Here is an 18297-nt window from a genome sequence, read left to right as displayed (position 1 = left end):
AAAGCCAACGCTCTCTTTCCCCTCTGATCCAGGACAAGCAGAGAAGCCCAGCTGTGTTTGCAACTTTATTATAAACCATGTCATGTTTCCAATGACTTCAGCATTCACAAAAAGAAAAAAACAAAAAAACAAAAAAAATACAGTTGCACCAGCACAAGGTTCCCCACAGCATGAGCATGACAACTTTAGAAAGCCCCTTGCTTATCCCCCTCTCCTCCCCACAGCAACAGAACAGCTTAAAAAAAAAAAAAAAAAAAAAAGAAAGTGGGAAGGGACATTCAATTAATACACCAGCATTTAAATTAAGGCAGAATAAATAACTGTTCCACATCAGTGATGGGCATTTTCAGGGAGTGCTGGAGCCTGGAACTTGGCCGCCACTCGCTGTTCACTGCCCTGTGCTCAGCTCAGTAGTGTTGGTGTGCCTAGTGCAAGTCAAGCACATGCTGTGAAAGCACCCCCACCCAGAGTTCTGTAAAGTTATTTTTATTTTTCCAAGCATCCCTCTTTCCCCACCCCCCTGAGATCTGGGATTTTCCTGCTACACACGGGCTCCTCCATCACAGCCTCATTGTTGCTTAAGTAGCATGCCAGTCCTGGACCACTGATCCACTCACATTGAGGAGGATCAGACTGGCATGAAAAGGCACAGTGCAGTTCAGGATTTACAGACCTGCAGCTGCCTTTGGAGCAATAACTGATGAACAGTTTTTCACTCAGCCCAGGATGAGCAGCTTGAGTGACAGAGCTCACTAAGAGGAAGGAAGCCACTGTTCACAGTGATGTGAAGAGTTTTCTTTTCTGTTGAGGACTTGGGGAAAGACATTGGACATAGCTGAGCATACCTCCACAAAAACGAAAAAAAAAAAAAAACCAAAAAAAAACAAAAAAAAAAAAAAAAAAAAAAAAAAAAACCAAAAAAAACCAAAACTGTGTCCAGTTACAGGGACATGGCTGTTAATATAAATGATGGCACATACCTCAACCATGAATACAACCAGAGTGAATACAATTCTGCCAAGTAGCACAAGACACCCAGGGAAAAGCATAGTCAGTGCTCTACTTTCCCTGTCAGGGAAATATTCATTTAGGGAGAAAATCCACCAAACAGCAAAAATTAAGAGCTCTGTTCCATCCCAGCCAGTTAGTGTATTAGTGCCAATTTCCTCAAACCATGAGCAAAGGACAGTACAAATCCTCTCATAAGGGGAAAAAGAAAAGAAGAAAACGAACATAAAATCCATTCATTTAAAATATGGCTTCACAAAGCCTTTGTAAAAGTTAAATGTCCTCCTCAGTTGGTGCATATGAAAACCCTAAGAATGCATCTGAGGCACTGGAGCTGCTGGCTGCTAGCTCAGGTGTGCGGGTGATGGAGGCAGAGATGGCTTCCTGGGTGAACTCGGGGTCAAAGTGCCGCAGATCAGCTGGGCCAGCCTAAGCCAAGGAACAGAGACAGTCATCAAATGAGAGACCCAAACCACACCCTTTTGTTCAGACAGTCCAACACAGCTGCTCTTCCAAAAGAGTGATCAGCACTGCATCTGCAGGTCCCAACCCACACCTCAGAGCCCTCAGTGTGTGCATGAGACACCTGGAGAGGATCCCTTCTGTAAAACAGGATTACCCACTTACCACGTTGGGGTTGAATGGGGGAGTAATCCTCTTGTGATATAAATCATCCCAGTTTATTGGGCTGAAGAATACGTGGTTCTTTATCTCAAGCTGTACAGAAAGCAGGAAGGAAAAGTCAGTCTTCTGCCAACCCTCCTTTTCCAGCACCTGATCTCACAGCTTTAAGCAGTTGAAGAAAGGCTTCAAGTTACCATATACCCATATCCACAAATCCTTAATCCCTGAGGGTCCTGGGCCAAGAATCCCCTGAAGGGAAGTGACCTGTCACACACTGGTGTCCTTGGCTGGCCACACCCCTCTCCCTTTGCAAATTCAAGTCAACCCCATGTGTCCCTTGTAGGAGGCTGAAGGGACAGACTGTGTGGGAAGGTTTTTCCAAGGCAGTGCTGTTATGAAAGAAACGATCAAAATAGAAATTTTCCCATCCATCCTCCTCCCTGCTCATAGTGAAGGCCACCTACAAAGTCTGTTTTGGCTCCCAGCCTCCTCTTCTGGTCCTTGTGGAGAAGTCCCTGGATGATGTCACAAGCTGCCACAGTCTTGGTTCCTTGGATCTGTAGTGGCTTGTGCAGAATGTTGTCATACATCTGAGACACATCCCGGCTGTAAAAAGGAGGCTAATTTGAAAGAGAGGAGAAGCAGCCAGGTAAAACATGAGCTACTAGAAGGAGCCACACATTGCAGCTCAAAGTGAGTCCTGCAGTGAGCAGATGAGGGAGACCTGCCACACCTCTGCTCAGAAGGGCAGTGGTAGGATTGAACCAGATCATTAATTCAGGATTTAGTCATCTACAAGAACCTTGTAAACAGCAGACCAACCTCACACCACAGCTTTTACAAATAAATTTTCCACTATGTAAAATAAACCAGCCCATTTCCAAACTTACCAGTCCAAAGAGCATTTCATAGAGGACAGCTCCTAGGCACCACCAATCTACTGTCCTGTCATAGGGCTGCTTCTTTAGCACCTCAGGAGCCAGGTACTGGGAAGTCAGAAAGAAATATTGGAGTCAAATTATAAAGGAAGGGATTTGCCCTTCTTAGTCCCAAACCTGCTGAAGCTCAAGTTGAGCAAATGCATTAAGAATTACACAGATGCTCTTCCTAGGATTACTGAATAAAGTCTCCAGTAGCTTTGGAGCAATGGGGTTGAGAGACACCTACTAAAGCCCTCGGTGTCCTTGCAGGCTACAGGAGATTCTTTTTCTAGGAAGGACTTCTACAAGCATTTGCCACCTGACAATTCAGCCAGCAATCCTGTCCCACTGCACACATCACACCTCTAAAAAGCTTTCAGTTTTCAGCCCTAGTAAGTCTGTCCAAAGCAGCAAAACTACCAAGAGCCACCATGGAGGAGCTACAGGCAAGAATTTGAGCAGTCTGCAGAACAGTTTCTCACAGAATTACCTCTGTGTACTATCAGGCTCTGTCTAGAACAGGAAAACACCAACATACACCAAAACTAGAAAACAAAGGTCAAACATTCCTGCTTGGCTCATGTTGTGCAAGTGACACTTCACTGAAAAAGGAGGGAAATTCCTGCCCAGTCCTGCTGCTGAGCTTGAACACTGAAAGGTGTCATGTTTACAGAGCCTTTGTCAGGCTGCCTGAAGAAAGCAGCAGGACAGGTATATTACCTAGGCTGAAGTGCTACCAAAATCCCCAGGCTCAGTGAAAAACAGGCAAAAGAGCCTCCAAGAAGCCATACTGGAAACAGGTTTTACAAAACCCAGTTGGAGTGCACTAGAGGAAAGGCATTTCCTCCCCTCTGAGCAGCATTTGCATTCTGGGGGGAGCCTGGTCCCTCTGCACAGGGCATTCTGCAGCTCCTGAGTGCACAAGGACACACAGCAAGGTCATGTGCATGCCAGCACCAGCAGGCTCCTTGTTCTGCACTGCTGGGGTCTCAGAGCAGGTACACATCCTGCTCCCAGGGACAAGCTCTCCACCTCCACAGCTATTTTCACAAGCCTGGCCATTTCCAAGTGCAGGAACCCCTGCCCCAATTGCTCATAAATACTCTAAAATTGCTGTGTTACAGGAAGAGCTGTCTCTGCTGGATAGGGAAGGCCTTATCTGAACTCCAGCTTCAGGCTGACAGCCTCAGAGCTCCCATAATTTTTTGAGATGTCACATAAGCCCAAGACCCAGAGTGCCAAGTGTCTGAAGGTTTCCAGCCCCCAGGTCACAGCAAAGCCCCAGCACATGCAGTACCTCAGGAGTGCCACAAAAGGTAGAAGTTGTCTCCTCTTGCTCCATTCCTTCTTTGCAGAGTCCAAAGTCTGTCAATACTATGTGTCCCTAAAGAAAAGAGGCATTCTAGATTGTCCCACTCTTTCTGGAGAGGAGACAGGATCTCCAAAGACTTGCCTGAACATTAATTATCACATGGGTTTTAGTTCCCCACTGCTCATCTGCCTCCCCTAAAAAAACCTAAGTCTAGATTTCTTATTTTTTATTTGTCTACAGCTAGATAGCCATGAAGAGATCCAGTATTGTGATTTTCTGCTTCTTTATCCCAGAGCCAATTTATGTAACAGTCACCACTGGAGCTGCAGCAGTGTCCTGCTCTTCACCCCCCTGATCCCTGCCCACAGGTCAGGTCCCAGCTTCTGGAAATGAGCCAAGGGTCCCAAAACCAAGCAGTTCTTCAGAGGGCAAGCCCACTCATCCACACAAGCGTGGTGGGGCAGACAGACAAAATCCATGCCATCACTGCAGAATCACAGCCCTCTGCTTGTGGTTCTGATGTTTTTTAAAGCCAGCAGGAAGAAAGCCCAAGCTATGAATATACCTGGCAATCCAGGAGGATGTTCTCAGGCTTTAAGTCCCTGCAAGACAAAATGCTGTTTGAGCAGATTTGGACAGATATTTAGAGAAACATGGATCTGAAACAGCATCAGCTAACAGGAGCTAACAAAGCCTCCCAATCCAGATCACCAAGACCTTCCCAAATTACAGACTCCCATCACTATACATACATGCAAACATAAGCAGGCTGTGTTCACACAGGGTCAGGTGTCAGCCTGCATTTCCATGCATAAGTTGTTACTGAGAGATAATTTATTACTTACTGAGCCAGGTTTATTTTATGGCTTTAAATTTAATACTCTCAGACTGATACTGGAAAGGGGAAAGAATGGTTTATTGTCCATCAGGTCCTGTGCAGACCCTCTTGCAGGGTAAAGTCTTGTCTGGTAGGGGCAGGGCATTCTTCAGCTGTTCCCATCCTGCACTTCACTTCCCCAGTGAATCCCCTTCCCTCCCAGCACCACAGCCCGTGCCTGGGCAGGCTTGGTGCCCCTGCCTTACCTGTAGATGATGTTTAGGGAGTGCAGGTACCCAATGGCACTGGCCACCTCTGCAGCGTAGAACCGAGCCCTGGGCTCACGGAAACAGCGCTCCCTTTGCAAGTGGAAGAAGAGCTGTGGGAAGGTGAGAGGGTTGAACATGTCTCTAAATAAATGAAGGCTAATCTGGAGCAAGGCTGAAAGCCAGCTACATAAGTGAAAAGTGATTTTCAGCATGAAATAAACCCAAGCCAAGTGAATTTAAACAATCCAAACACCTTTATAGGAATTGTTTCATTTATCCTCCTCCTCATCATTCACAAAAATTAATAACTAATTCTCAAACTCCCCATCATCTGCTGACCTGGTTAAGCTCCTAGCTTACTACAATCCACAGGCTGATTACAGTGGTAGTATGGCCATGAGAAGTGATATATGCAGAGAGCTGAACATGCAAAGGTTCCCAACATGAATTTGTGCAAGATATCCACATTAACAATATCTTCCAGCCAGTTTCAGATAGCACAGAGACAGTTGAGAAATGTAAGCTTCTACAGGACATAAAAAGTCTAGAAATTTGAAGTTTTATCACCCCTAAGTGCTAGACATGGATCCAGAGCTGGCCCATGAGGGGGTTTCCCTAAAGCTCACCAGTATTTCCCATATTCTCCATAGGATTTTCAAATGCCCCACTACTGCTTTTCTCAGAATTTTTACTTTAGGAATCATCTGACTCAGGCCATAGCCAGCAAGATCTTGACTCTATTCACAGGTGATATCCTGCCAGCTATTCCTGACTGCTCCTTGCCAGCAGTCAAAACAACATTATCTCTCAATATCATTATCTTCTGACAATAAATAGTTTCAAATAAAGCTGCATGCTTGAGAAGGACTAAAAAGTATTCAAACAAAGCCTGTAAGTGCACTCACCTCTCCTCCATTTACATAGTCAAGCACAAAGTAAAGCTTCTCTGAGGTCTGGAAGGAGTAGTGGAGTCCCACAAGGAAGGGGTGCTTGACATTTTTCAGGAGCACGTTGCGTTCTGCCATGATGTGATTTTGCTAGCAGAAAGCAGACAAGGCATCAAGGTTTCAGGCAAGGACCCAGCCCAGCCTGCTCTAAGGGCTCACTGCTGTTTTCAAAACAGGTGGAAGCTGGGAGCCCACAAGGCTCATTTCCACCCCAAAACAGAGAACTGCTCCCTCCTATCTGACCTAATTAATGTCTGTTCTTTTATTCTCATGGCACAGGCAAATCCATGTTTAACATGTGAGCTGCCTACCTAAATACCAGGTACCCCAACTGCATTACCCAGAGAGCCCATATACCGACCACAATTTCCAGCACAGCCCAGGAGAGCAGACATACCTCTTTTTTCTTGAGGATGGTTTTCTTATGCAAGACTTTCACTGCATAAAAAGTCCCATCACACTTGCGTTTGGCCAGGAGAACCTGTAACAGAAGGTCCTGGTCACAGCTATTTGTCTCACCTGGGTCAGTGTTTCCTCATTAGCTCAACACTCTTGTGAGTGATTATACACAGAAAACTACTTCAGAGGGCCAGGTACAGGGTTTTAAATATCAAACTCCAGCCCTTTCAATTCCCAGCACTTTTTCATTGCCAGAAGAAAAGCACTCTCTCTACATATATCCCCTAGACACCCAACAGAAAATATTTTTTGAGCATCTGGGGCTAATCCCACTTAATGTGAATCCTGACTGTCTCCAAGGTTTCTCTGGCGATCTTTTGCTGAACAAATTTGAAACTTATTTTGAATCAAGCACTGCTCTTTACCATCACCACCCTGAGTACAAAAATCTCACTCTTCAGTCCTTGGAGAAGTTGAAGGACCTTGAAGTTAGAATGGACTGTTAATAACAGTATATCAGGTCTTATTCAATCTCAATCCAAACACCTTAGTAGGGGTGCAAGCAAAGGACACAGCCAGAAACTCCTTCAGCAGCACATTTTCCTTCCAAGCTGCCTCCCAGCAGCTACAGCCCACCTGCACAAACCCACTTACTTTTCCAAAGCTTCCTTTGCCAATAACCTTCAGGAAGTCAAAGTCTGTTGGCTTGGCACTGTTGGGCAAGAATGAAACAAGTTAATGTTTCTGGGAGAGAAACATTCAACAGTAACGCCACCATCAAAGCAGAGTTCCTGCTTAAAAAAACGAGTGTTTGTGAAAGGGATTAAAGGGCGCTGGTGGGTGACCCTCGCTCCCAGGATTCACTCTGGATTCAGGAATCCCAGGATTCAGGGCACTCTGAGCAGCCCCTCAGCAACCAGGGGCTGAAGGTAGCATGGCAGCAGCTGTAGGGCAAAGTGATGCCTTTACAGGGGCACAGCTTATCCCTGCTTCTAGAGAGAGATAGTCAGGAAGCCAGCAGTGATGAGGAGGAACATCCCTTACTACCTCTCAAAAGAAAAGGGAGAAGGGGCTGCAGATGTGGCCAGGAGAGAATGATTATTACAAGTACCAGCTACAGCTCAGTCTAGGAAGCATTGCTGACACATGTGGTGTTAAAGGCCAAGAAATGTAATTGTCCAGACTCCTGCAGACAGCACTGTGACACACAGGGACCATCTGCATCCCCTGCAGATCTCTTCATGCTCCACACCCTACCTGGCTTTGCAGGGAGCTTACTTGGGGTTAGCAGAAGGTCCGAGGTTGATGTTGTCAGTTGGTGTTGAGGGCTAGAGAAGATAACAAGAATTTTAGTCACAAGGGCTAGGCTGCAAGTTGGGTTTTCCCTTCCTCAACACAGCATCCCTCACACAGAGCCATTGATCACACCCAGCTGCAAGAGAAATTTAAGATCTCTTTAGATGGCTTCATGCACACCCAGCACTAGAGAGCTGCAGTCTCACTATTCCCAAACACCAGAGGATACACACACACACATGCTCTTCCTCCCCTTCCTGTTCCCTAGCAATCTTACCCTCCCCAGCCTCTGGCAACATCACACCTTGTCCAAAAGACCTCTCTGCTGTTTTTCTCTCCCCAGCACCATCACAGGATAGGGCAGCAGTAAGGCTCCCAGCAGGCTAACACAGACTCTCTCCTTGCTTTTCATCTAAAGGCACCAGCCCCCTTTGTCCCAAAGCTGAGGATTTGCTTGTTCAGAGCCATGATCTCACCTGGGTGCTTTTGTCTGGGCTCCGGGAACGATCCATTAAAAAAACAACTCGCTCAGCACTGGCGAAAAGAAGATGAAGTTAGTGTGGAATACAAAATCTGAGAGAGAAACAGCTTCACTCCATGAACTTGCCAGGGAGTAGTTGAAACCCCAGAGTGTGCACCCCTTCCATCATAGGAGGGCTCAGCTGAGCTCCCCAGCACTGCCATCCCCAAAAAACAGGGTGCCCACACTCTGAGGGAGGCAGGGAGCAGCGTGTGCTGACAGGAGATTGGGGAAACAGGTTTCCTGAGTGAAAACCCAATATTAGCCCTTGACTTGCAATAGCAAAAACTGCACCCTCACATGAGAAGCAGCAGCAATACAGCACAGGCCAGCTGAAGTTACAGGTCTCCTGGCCATGGCCAGATGCCCCTCAAGGCAGGTGCAGCCCCCTCCCCACTGCACAGGGGTGCTGCAGCCCAGTGAGCATCCCCACAGGGCAGCCAGCAGAGTCCAGCTAGGTCCAGCCACCACGGTCCATGGGGCTGGCAGCAGCCAGAGGCCACTCCCCAGGCCAAGTCAGACCAGGGCAGCTTGGGGCTGTTGACACTGCAGGGAACAGGGATGGTGCCACCACACCACAGGCTCGGTGAGCAGAGGCATTAAAAATCTCTTCTCTGCATGGTGCAGCTTTTGCTGGGGCTGGAGAAGCCAGACTTCAACACTTGTTGGTTCAGATCCATCCAGCCTGAGCATCACAGGGGATGGGTAAGCCTTCCCTCAGGGATTCCTCCCTTTGGTTTTTAGGGTGCCCTATGCTCTTTGCAAAAGCCAGAATTAGGAAGATAACATGAGCAAAACAGCTCTGCTCCCTTCTCCCCTGTCCCAGAGAGCTTAGACTCCTCCTCAGCCCCACCACACTCATACATTGCATCAGGGCTCCAAAGGCTCTCATCCCCACAGCCACCCTCTGCCCTACCCCTCCAAAAAGGGGGCCCAAAAACCCCACCAGCCTCCAAACATCTCACCTGGGGGTGCTGCCACTCTCTGCCCCCACACACCACCAGGCACAGCCCCCCAGCCATGCCCAAGGAGCCCCTCCTGCCCAGCCAGGCTGAGCACAGCAGCAGCTGCCAGGCAGCTGTGTCAGGGACTGCCCCCATCTGCCCGGTGCCAGCCAGCTCCATCCACCAGCCAGCACAGGGCTATGGGCTGGGCTGTTAAAGGGCTCCCATCCCAGGGAGGGTTTGGTACTCACTAGGAGCAGAGCCTGGAGCCAGAGGCCTTGATGGTTTGTTCTATCCTCTCCCGGCCGTGCCTGATGAGTTCTGGGAGGAAAGTTGGAGCACCGAAGCCGATTAGCTGGCAGCGTGATCACAAGTGCACAGAGGCACATTTGTTCTTCACTGACCTTGCTCTTCTCTCCACAGCCACCCTCCTCCCCCTTCCACTCACATACCAAAATAACCAGGAAATTATAGGAACCAGGACATCTTCCCTCCCAGCCTCACCAGGAGCCCTCAATAGCTCACAGGACAGGGATGAGTGCCACAAAACAGACACCCTCTCTGGTGGCCAAGGGGGCTCAGGCTAAAGCACCTCTGTCAGGCCTTCCTCAGCCACCCCTGGGTCCCCAGGGTGGACAAGGAGAGTGCTTATAAGGACAAGGTTGTACTGGGATACGTCACACACTTGGCACATCCACTGCCCCTTCCATTGAGGACTCTGTGAGTAATTAGGGACGTGAATGAAACCTTTCAGGCCCTGCAGGAGGTAAGCCAGCACACACACATCACAGCAGTGACTAGCCCAAGGACACATAGCCAATGCCAGAAGCTGGGATTCCCACCATGGAGCGTCCCTGCTGCTCAGCTGTGCAGGCAGTTGCCACCACTCATCATCATCATCACCTCTCCCTTCACAGAGAGGAAGTCCTGAGCCTGCTCCCTGCTGCACAGGCTGAGCCAGAGGGAAGCCCAAGGAGGCAGCCTGTACAGAGGAGTTCCTTGTTTTGCTTAGGAGTAGATAGCAAAATTATTTCAAGGCTCAGTTTTACTTCTCAGTTCTGCCACTGAAAGGAAAGCAAGAATCAAAACATTCACAGAAATGTGATTCCCTCTCCATCTAAAAAGAAGGGGTTTTGTAGACACCAGCAAGCTGTCATCCTGAAATAGCTCTTCTACAGACCAAGGAGTGGACAGCACCAACTGCCAGAGCAAGGATTTTGTAGGACAATGAGTTTTTAAGGCAAGCAAGCCCATAACAGAGCCCTTCCTGCATGGATCCTTGGATCTGCTAGACAGAGGGTCCTGTGAGCTCCTGAGAGACCCTCAACTGGCCCCACCAGCAGATCTGGGATTTGGGGGCAGCTCTGATGAGAAGCCAAAAAACTAAGCTGGAGGTTTAAAGTTTTGAATGGATAAGAAAGGCAGAGCAGGCATTTAAAGCAAAACCAACAAACCATGCAGAGAACTTACAACATCAGGCTGGTCTGGGGCCCTGACCTTGTCCATATTTTGCCCTGCAACAAGTCCAAGATCCTGTCCCAGCTGGCACCCACCAGCAGGGACAGCGTGCAGGCAGCTCCCAGACTGATCAAGCCCCATCTCCTCCCCCTGGGCATAGTCCTCTCCTGACAGCCTGGCTCTCCCTGGCTTGCTGAGGTCCACTGAAGGTCACCCAACACCTGCCTCTGAGGCTGCTGGGCAGGCATCATGGCCACAGCAGAAGGATCACTGCTGCTGTCTGAGCAAACAACACTCACTGAAGGATCTGGGCCTGAAGGAGGTTGGCACAGGGCACACAGGTGTGTGTGGACAAGTCCCAAACTGCACAGGGCAGCAGTAGGTAGAGGAGTGAAGGCTCCCACTCCTGCTCAGGAGCCTCTTGCCAGAACAACCCAACCTAACACCTCACTCCTGCTCACTGCCTGTGGCTCCATCAGATGATACAGCCCCTCCTCCAAATCTGAAGCCCCATAAACTTGGGTTTAGCCTCAGGGCCAGCTTGCTGCCACTGTTCTGATCCCAGACTCGGGGGAAATAATGATTCAGACACAGATGGAGGAATTACAGTTTGGGCATCTTGAAGAGAACATGGGCAAGCCATTGAAACACATCCAAGTGCCTTGGAGGTATTTACTAGCAGCACAGGATGCAGGACAAGTTCCTGACTCACTCCAAGGGGCTTGGACAAGCCTGTTTTAGCAACCTGCAGCTCGGCAGGAGCCCTTTCCAGCCTTACAGCCCCTTCAGCAGCCCTGTTCTGCTCCACTGCCTCTTTGCTGGAAGTAAAGCCACTCAACAAGTCCCTGCTGACCAAGGGCAGCCTTTCCAACACAGCTTTTTTCCTTAAAGGGACTTGCTCTGAGGTTAAAGTCTCTGGTACTGAAGTACCATACCCATTTTTATGTGTATACCCCCATCCCACATCCTTTCTTTTCAGGTTCAGAGCCACCATCCCCAGCCCAAGTCCACCTCCAGAACCAGGTTAGTTTGTGGTTTAAATCTCCCAAGCAGTTAAGTAGGTTTTTCCTTATCACTAACAAGCCCTTCTCCCCCTAAAGCACAAAGACTTCCCGAGCACACACGCTGAACAACAGACCCAGAAATAGGTCACGGAGACACGGTGGAATCCTTGGTTATCCATGCCCGGCTGCACCCCTCCTTGTGCCTGCTGGCCAGGGCCACAGGGAGCTCAGCAAGCAAGTCTAGGAGCTCCCCAATCTAATGGGACTGTCACACATCAGGAACACAAACCCCTGCACCCTCCTCTAAAGCCATTTCAGCCCAGCTCCCGGCACCCCCAGGCAGGCAGAACCCGCTCACACAACAGGGAGCTGCTACTTACAAGTTGGAGCAGTGACTGCAGTTAATCTCCCACCACACATCCCTCAGTGACACGTTTGCTTGCCAGCAGAGCAGGAGCAGCTCCCTGTTCCTCACACTGTTCTGGCAGGGCTGACCCACATTCCCACGCCAGCCCCGCGGTATTTGCTACAAACACGTTGCTAATGCAAGGCGTACCTTGCACGGAGACACAACCTCACAGACTCGTCATCCACGGGCTGCTCCCACCCTCCTCCCTGATGTCACTGCTCTCAGCAGCCTTCCCTGCCTAACCTACATTGCAAACCCCTCCAGCTCGGGGAAGGGCTGCCAGGGCTGCCACTGGCACTGCAGGTGATGCTCTGGAGGGGCACCAAAGGCAGCCCACAGCTCCCACCCAGCACAGGGGCTGCTCACAGCCCAAGGGGGAGATGCCCCAGTTTCAGCTCAGAGAAGTGCAGGGAGGGAGGTGGGAAGGAGGATTCCTGCAGACACGTGGGGAGAGGAAAAAAGGCTCAAGTTTTTCCCTGCTACTGATCTAAGAGATAGCTGCAAGCTAGTACTGAACTCCACTTTCATTCCCATTGAGACATTACAGCAAGTCCAGAAAGAGGTTAGGAAAGACTTTAAAGCACTTCTGCATTTCAGGAAGCTTTCTTAGCCACTCTCTGGAGAGCACCTGGCTTGTCAAATTTTCTCCTGCAGATCCTGTTCCCTACACCCCAGGGACACTGCAAAACAGAGCAGGAACCCAGCCAAGCAGCCCTTGCTCAGGGCAAGCTGGAGACAACCAATCCTCAAAATTCTAGGAAAAAAAAGCTACATGCAGAACTTAAAGAAAACAGCAGGTGGCTAAAGCTTGAAGCATTTTGCAAAAAAACAATTCACCAAACATACCTGGGAGCACATCTCCCAGAGGCTGAGTCCTGCAGCAGGGGAAGCAGTCCACAATCACTGAGCACAGAGACCTCTCATTCCCCACTCTTCCCATCCTCACACCAGCCCACCCTGTTGGGCCAGGAGCCCAAAGCTCTTCCCTAAAACCCAGAGGGGAAGAGCTTTGACCCCTGCAGCAGTTCATTTAGCCCCTAAACAAAACCACCCCCAACTCCTCAAAGTGACCACACCACCCCTGGTGCCTCACTGCAGCATTTTAAAGAGAGCAGGAAAAGCTGACCAGCTGTAAAAGATGAAGAAACACCTGCTAGCTATACCCAAGGAGTGAGAATTCAGGTGGGAGGGGTAGTTTTGGGTAGGGAGGAAGAGATGCAGGTGGTGGATAGGAGCAAATTACAGCCTGGCAGGCAGCTCAGGTGTTCTGAATAATTTTTTTACAAGTCAGCTGGAAATTTGTCTCCTGTTCAGTGGTTTAGGGGAAGGTCAAAACTGGTGTTTGGTTCAGGTCAAACCCTGAAAAAGCTGCTTTTCACAGTGTCCTCAGGGACCCTGGAGTGCTGCAGCCAGGGCAGCCAGGCTGGTGCTTTGCAGCACTATTAACTGCAAGCAGAAATACATGGGGAGCCTGGTGATTTGAGACACCAGAGCTCTGAGCAAAAGGAGACCTGAGAGAAGGACTGATGTTTTCTGTCCTTTCATTAAAAACAAAGAAGTCACTTTTTTCTTCCATTGTAGTTTCCTATGAAATCTCCCAGGGTGCAGCTGCAGCAGCAGGAAAGCAGCTTCTAGAGCCATTTCAGTGGTGGGTGCAAGGAGGTAAAACCAGGCTGTGGGCAGCATTGTCTGTGGGAAGCAGAAGGGCTGCCACTGTGGGATAGGTCCCTCAGCTACCAGGGGGAGATCACAGGAACATCTGATGTGCTTGGTGCCATGTGTAACAAGGGAGGGGGAGCAGCATTTTACTTGAAATATTGCCTTTTTTTCAGGTCAAATCCTGATTTTTTTCCTCAGCCAATATTCTCAAGCTATCAGCACTGTCATCTTTTAAGAATATCCCTTGTTTTTCTTTTCTCCAGCTTTACCTCCACTTGCATTGAATTGGTCAAATTTCAGAATAATTTAATCAGTTAACTTACATTTTCTAGTCAGTGCCTTCTGCTTTTGTTTCTTTAATGGAAATCTCAGTGTTATCAACAAAACCCACTTGATTTTAATTTCCATGGAAAAAGGCATTTTTTAGTTAAAAACCCACTTTCTATCTAAAGAAGAGAAAGAAGGAGGATCCTTCAGGGAACATTTTAACAGCTAAAATGCATGAAACACCTAATCTGATATCAGACAGTGATGGACAAAGTGATGCTGGGTGGGTTTTGTCTGTTCTTTCCCCTCTGTGAGGATCACTGACCCTCCAGGGCTGGGTGTCACTCAGGGCCAGGTGCCACCTCCTGTCACACACGAATTCCTGTGTCCTATGGGAACCAGGCTCCCTGCAGCCCTTGCTGGGCAGGCTGAGCCCTGCTGGAGCTCCCTAGGAAAGCTCTGCAGCCCAGCATTAATGGGAGCCCCTCACAGGGAAGCCTTTTCCATGCCCTGAGCATCCCCAGGCTCAGTGACACGGTTCCAGCCAGCAGCATTACCCTTTGTCTTGCCCAGGGCAGTGGAGGAGGGCTCCATCCAGGCCACAAACATAAGCCAAGCAGAAGAATCTCTCTCCTTGCAGCTGGGGCAGGAACTCAGCTGCTGGCTCCAGGTGTCCTCGGGGAGCAGAGCACACAGGTGTTCTTCTGTCTGCAAAGGTGAAGGGCACAGGAGTAAGAGCAGAAACAAGTCCTTGGGTGCAGCACTGCCTGCCAGGCACAGCTCTGGGACACTCCCTGGGGACAGCTCCTTGTCTGGGCAGCACCCCCCCAGCATTCAGTCTGCTGAATTACCAGGCTTGGGACTGGCACACAAGGGAATGGAAGAGAGCTGAGAGGTTTGACTCCTGTAACAGAAAAAATTTACCCCAAACCTGTTAAATGAATCTATTTCTGTTGTTGGGAAAGGGTTTGGTGTTTAGATGCTTTTGAGGAGCTGAAACCCAGTTCACCCTACCTGTACCCAGGGTGACTGCCCTGACACCTGGCTCCCTGGTACAGAAAACATTCCTTGGAAGTACAGGCCCACCAGTAAATCCCCAGAGGAGGGCAGGTCCTCATTGGAAATGCAACATCAGACACCAGCAGATGCCTGGGGCAGCTGCAAAGGGCTTTGCCCTGTGACTGTCCCTAGAGGTGACCAGGGTGAGCAGGAGTGGGACAGGTAGGTGTGAGCAGGGCTAGCCTCCTCCCCATGAGTAAGAGGTGCCCATTTGTCCTCAGCCTGTCCTGTGTGCCCACAGCAGTCACCCCTGCAGCAGCTCTTGTCCCCCTCCCCTCATTGCCCATGGCAGGACACCTTGGTGCCAGGCTGAAGGCAGTTCTGGATGTGGGCACACCCATCACATGGGCACGTGTCCCTGCAGGTGCCCCTTACACCAGCTCTGATCTTGGCCCATTCCCCTGCCCAGAACTCACACACCCCTAAGCTAAATTAAACAACTCTGGTGAAGCTGGAGAGCTGCTGATGTCAGCTGGGTTTTACCAGCACTGCTGCTCTCCTGTGCCTGGCTGCTGTTTCCCTGCCCTCCAGAGAACACATCTGTGCCAGGAAAACCTCTGGCTGGACCTGAGTTCAAAGGTGAGGAGCAGCTGTCCTGCAATTTAACCCCTTCTGTGCACACCTCCTGCCTGGACCTGGCCAGGCCATGGGGGGAACAAGTTCTGGCCAAAGAGAGGGATTTTTTTTCAGCTGGACTGGCACAGCTCAGAGCCTCAGACATTTCCTATACTTGGGAACATCTTCTTTCTCCCCAAGGGAGGGAATCTCCTTTCTCTTCCCAATCCCTATAAGGAGTCAAAGGCTGCATGGTCCTTCCATGACTGAGTTGGATCTCTCCAGGAAAGACCATCCCAGTAAAGCCACATTTGCAGCTTCACCAGGACAGGACACATCCAGTGGGGACAACAGCTCCAGCTCTTTTTCTCTACACACAGAGAAGTACCTTCTCTCTCTCTTTTACAATATTATATATGTTATTTTACAGGGAAAGGTAATCCTTATCTCCCTGTCTAGCAATATCCATTACCATAATCATAAAAGTATCACTGAAGTGGAACCACACAGTTCTGAGGAACTGGAATTGCAGGGAAGGTTCAGTTAAAGCTAAAACAAACACTTCTCTAGAGAGCACAAAGAGTCCATGGATCTGCAGTGAAAGGTGACCCAAAATATTTGACTACTCAGTTATCTCTGCTGGGTAAGGGATAGGATATAGGATATAGGATATAGGATATAGGATATAGGATATAGGATATAGGGGATAGGATAGGATAGGATAGGATAGGATAGGATAGGATAGGATAGGATAGGATAGGATAGGATAGGATAGGATAGGATAGGATAGGATAGGATGTGATGTGATGTCTTTAAAAGCTCAGAGGCTATTTGTTCCTTTTAGGAGGCTTCAGGAAAGACTAAATAGATCATTGGTGACCATTGCAGCTCTTTAAAATATTTCTTTTTTTTTTTTTTTCCTCTCTATATATTTTTTCTTTCAGCTTCAAAAACCAGGGCTCTGCCTGAGGCTTTGCCTTTGATTTTTGCCAAGGAATCCCATGTAAGTTCTGGGATATTTCCACATGTTTTGGAAAAAGGAGACAAGAGGAGACCACTGGGGATCAGGTTTTTATTCCAAAGGACAGCTAAGGTCAGTTTGAGCAACTCTTGCCACCTTTTGTTCCTCATTTCTGTAAATATGAATGTGGCAGAATATTACTGATCTCTTGTAAAGCCTTTATATCTTCTGTGGAACAAGTTCCTGAGCTTATTATTGCCATTAAATTAAGTGGCTGGGACTTTTTTTTTTTTGCTCCCAAGTGCTTTTCAAGTGTAGGCACAGTCTCAGTGAATAAATAACACAGTGTTGGAAGCAGCCTGACTGTAAGGGACCCTTCCTGGCTAGCCTTTCCTTGTGGAAGGTTCAACTGTCCTGCTTGCTGTCCCCTCTTCTCCTTCCCAGCAGCACTCTAGGACACATTACAGCCTGTGCTTGATGGCATTCATAAAAAAAAAAAAAAAAAAAAAAAAAAAAAAGCAACCACAAACCCAAAAAACACAAACCCCCAAACCTGTTTTTAGGGGTGAATACCTCTTCCCCAGTAGCACAGGTCAGTGTGACACAGGGCCACCACCCTAGCTCAAACCCCAGATGTGCTCAGGTTGGTGGGGACAGGGCAGAGGCAGGATAGAGCAGGGCTTAGCAGCTCAGGAGTGGCTCTGAGAGCTGCACTGCCCAAACCCAGGCCCTGCTGCTGGCACAGGAGGAGCTGTGGGTGCAGTGTCCCTGGGAATGCCTCCCCTCTGCCTGCTCCATCCCTGAGAGCTGCCAGCTCCAGCCCCACTCTATGGGATCCATGTCTCCACCCTTTTTATCCACCTGCAAGTCCTGGGAAGCAACTGGTGCTGGCACAGCCAGAGATTGTCTCCAGCAGCATTTTACAGACTGGATCCAGTGAGCAGCCCTCCCTGTCCTGCCAGAGAGGGGTTTGGGAATGCTCTGGTAGGAGGCTGCTGGACACCCCTGAGCTTCACCAGGCCCAGCCTCAGAGACTCTCACAGCCTGAAATTTCTGGTGTAAAATTCACCCTTCTGGTGCTGGCTGCAAATCCAGGTGGAGCCCAAGGCTCCTTTCCATGTACAGGTGGCCCGGGAAAATGGTGACTCACAGCAGGTCTCTGCTGATCTGCCAGCTCCTGAAATGACCCAGATCAGGAGCACTCATGGGTGCTCCCCACAGGGGCTCACCCAGGTGGGGCTGCAGGGACAAGGAGGGTGATGGAAGTTCCTTTGATGGAAGTTTCCTGGGGGAAGCAGAATTAATGCCAGAAATGTTCTCAAATAGTTTGCAGGGGCAGCAAGGAGGCTGCTCATCTCCTCCCTGGACTTCTCCACAGCTGAGAAATAACCCCACTGCTGGAACTCAGCCCCCTTCCAGCTGCTGGCCCTGGGAGCAGCTCTTCCACAGGCCAGCCAGACAGCAAGGGACAGTTCACAAAACCCTCTGCTGCTCCCAAAGGGCTTCAGGAGCTCATTAAAAGGAGGGAAAGTCACAGTCATCCCAGAGAAAGCAAAGGGGCATTACCTGTACAGGGCTCCTGGATCTGGCAGCAGGGCAGGCAGGCACTGCCACACTCTCACTGTGGGAAGCAGCTTGTCCTGCTCTCCCTCCCGTTGTTTTTATTTTGGCAATGCAGTCTGAAGGTCGAAGAAAAGTCCGAAGGAGTGGCCTGTGGCCGGCAGTAAATTATTACCCCGGCCCGCTCTCCCAGGGGACCAAGGCACCGGGAGCTGGGCGGGAAGAGGAAAATCCCTCCTTGGGGGGATTAGAGGGCGGCTGGCTGGCAGGGCAGCGCGAAGGGGCAGAACAAAGTGCTCTGTTTGCCGG

The 18297-nt window shown here is 49.5% G+C and overlaps 1 protein-coding gene across 2 annotated transcripts; it reads right to left on the bottom strand.

Moving 5' to 3' along the window:
* Nucleotides 1-57: 57 nt before the first annotated feature.
* Nucleotides 58-18064, bottom strand: SGK2 (serum/glucocorticoid regulated kinase 2). 2 transcript variants are annotated; one of them, XM_056507642.1, is made up of 15 exons: nucleotides 17995-18064; nucleotides 14411-14561; nucleotides 9308-9377; nucleotides 8069-8126; nucleotides 7575-7624; nucleotides 6951-7008; nucleotides 6295-6378; nucleotides 5856-5987; nucleotides 4948-5060; nucleotides 4430-4466; nucleotides 3850-3936; nucleotides 2523-2618; nucleotides 2097-2252; nucleotides 1636-1725; nucleotides 62-1437 (listed from the first exon to the last, which is right to left on the bottom strand). In XM_056507642.1, the coding sequence occupies exons 2-15, from the start codon at nucleotides 14460-14462 to the stop codon at nucleotides 1282-1284; spliced, it is 1239 nt and encodes a 412-aa protein (XP_056363617.1). In that variant the 5' UTR covers nucleotides 14463-14561; nucleotides 17995-18064; the 3' UTR covers nucleotides 62-1281. The 2 variants fall into 2 exon arrangements, with proteins under 2 accessions (XP_056363618.1, XP_056363617.1); XM_056507643.1 differs by lacking the exons at nucleotides 14411-14561; nucleotides 17995-18064 and adding an exon at nucleotides 12774-12972 and having other exon boundaries at nucleotides 58-1437.
* Between the last annotated feature and the right edge of the window lie 233 nt (nucleotides 18065-18297).

This window comes from Oenanthe melanoleuca, chromosome 20, assembly GCF_029582105.1.
Source record: "Oenanthe melanoleuca isolate GR-GAL-2019-014 chromosome 20, OMel1.0, whole genome shotgun sequence".
NCBI classification, from domain to species: Eukaryota; Metazoa; Chordata; class Aves; order Passeriformes; family Muscicapidae; genus Oenanthe; species Oenanthe melanoleuca.
Note: the sequence above shows the minus strand (reverse complement) of the source record. Positions and strands in the feature narration are given on the sequence as shown.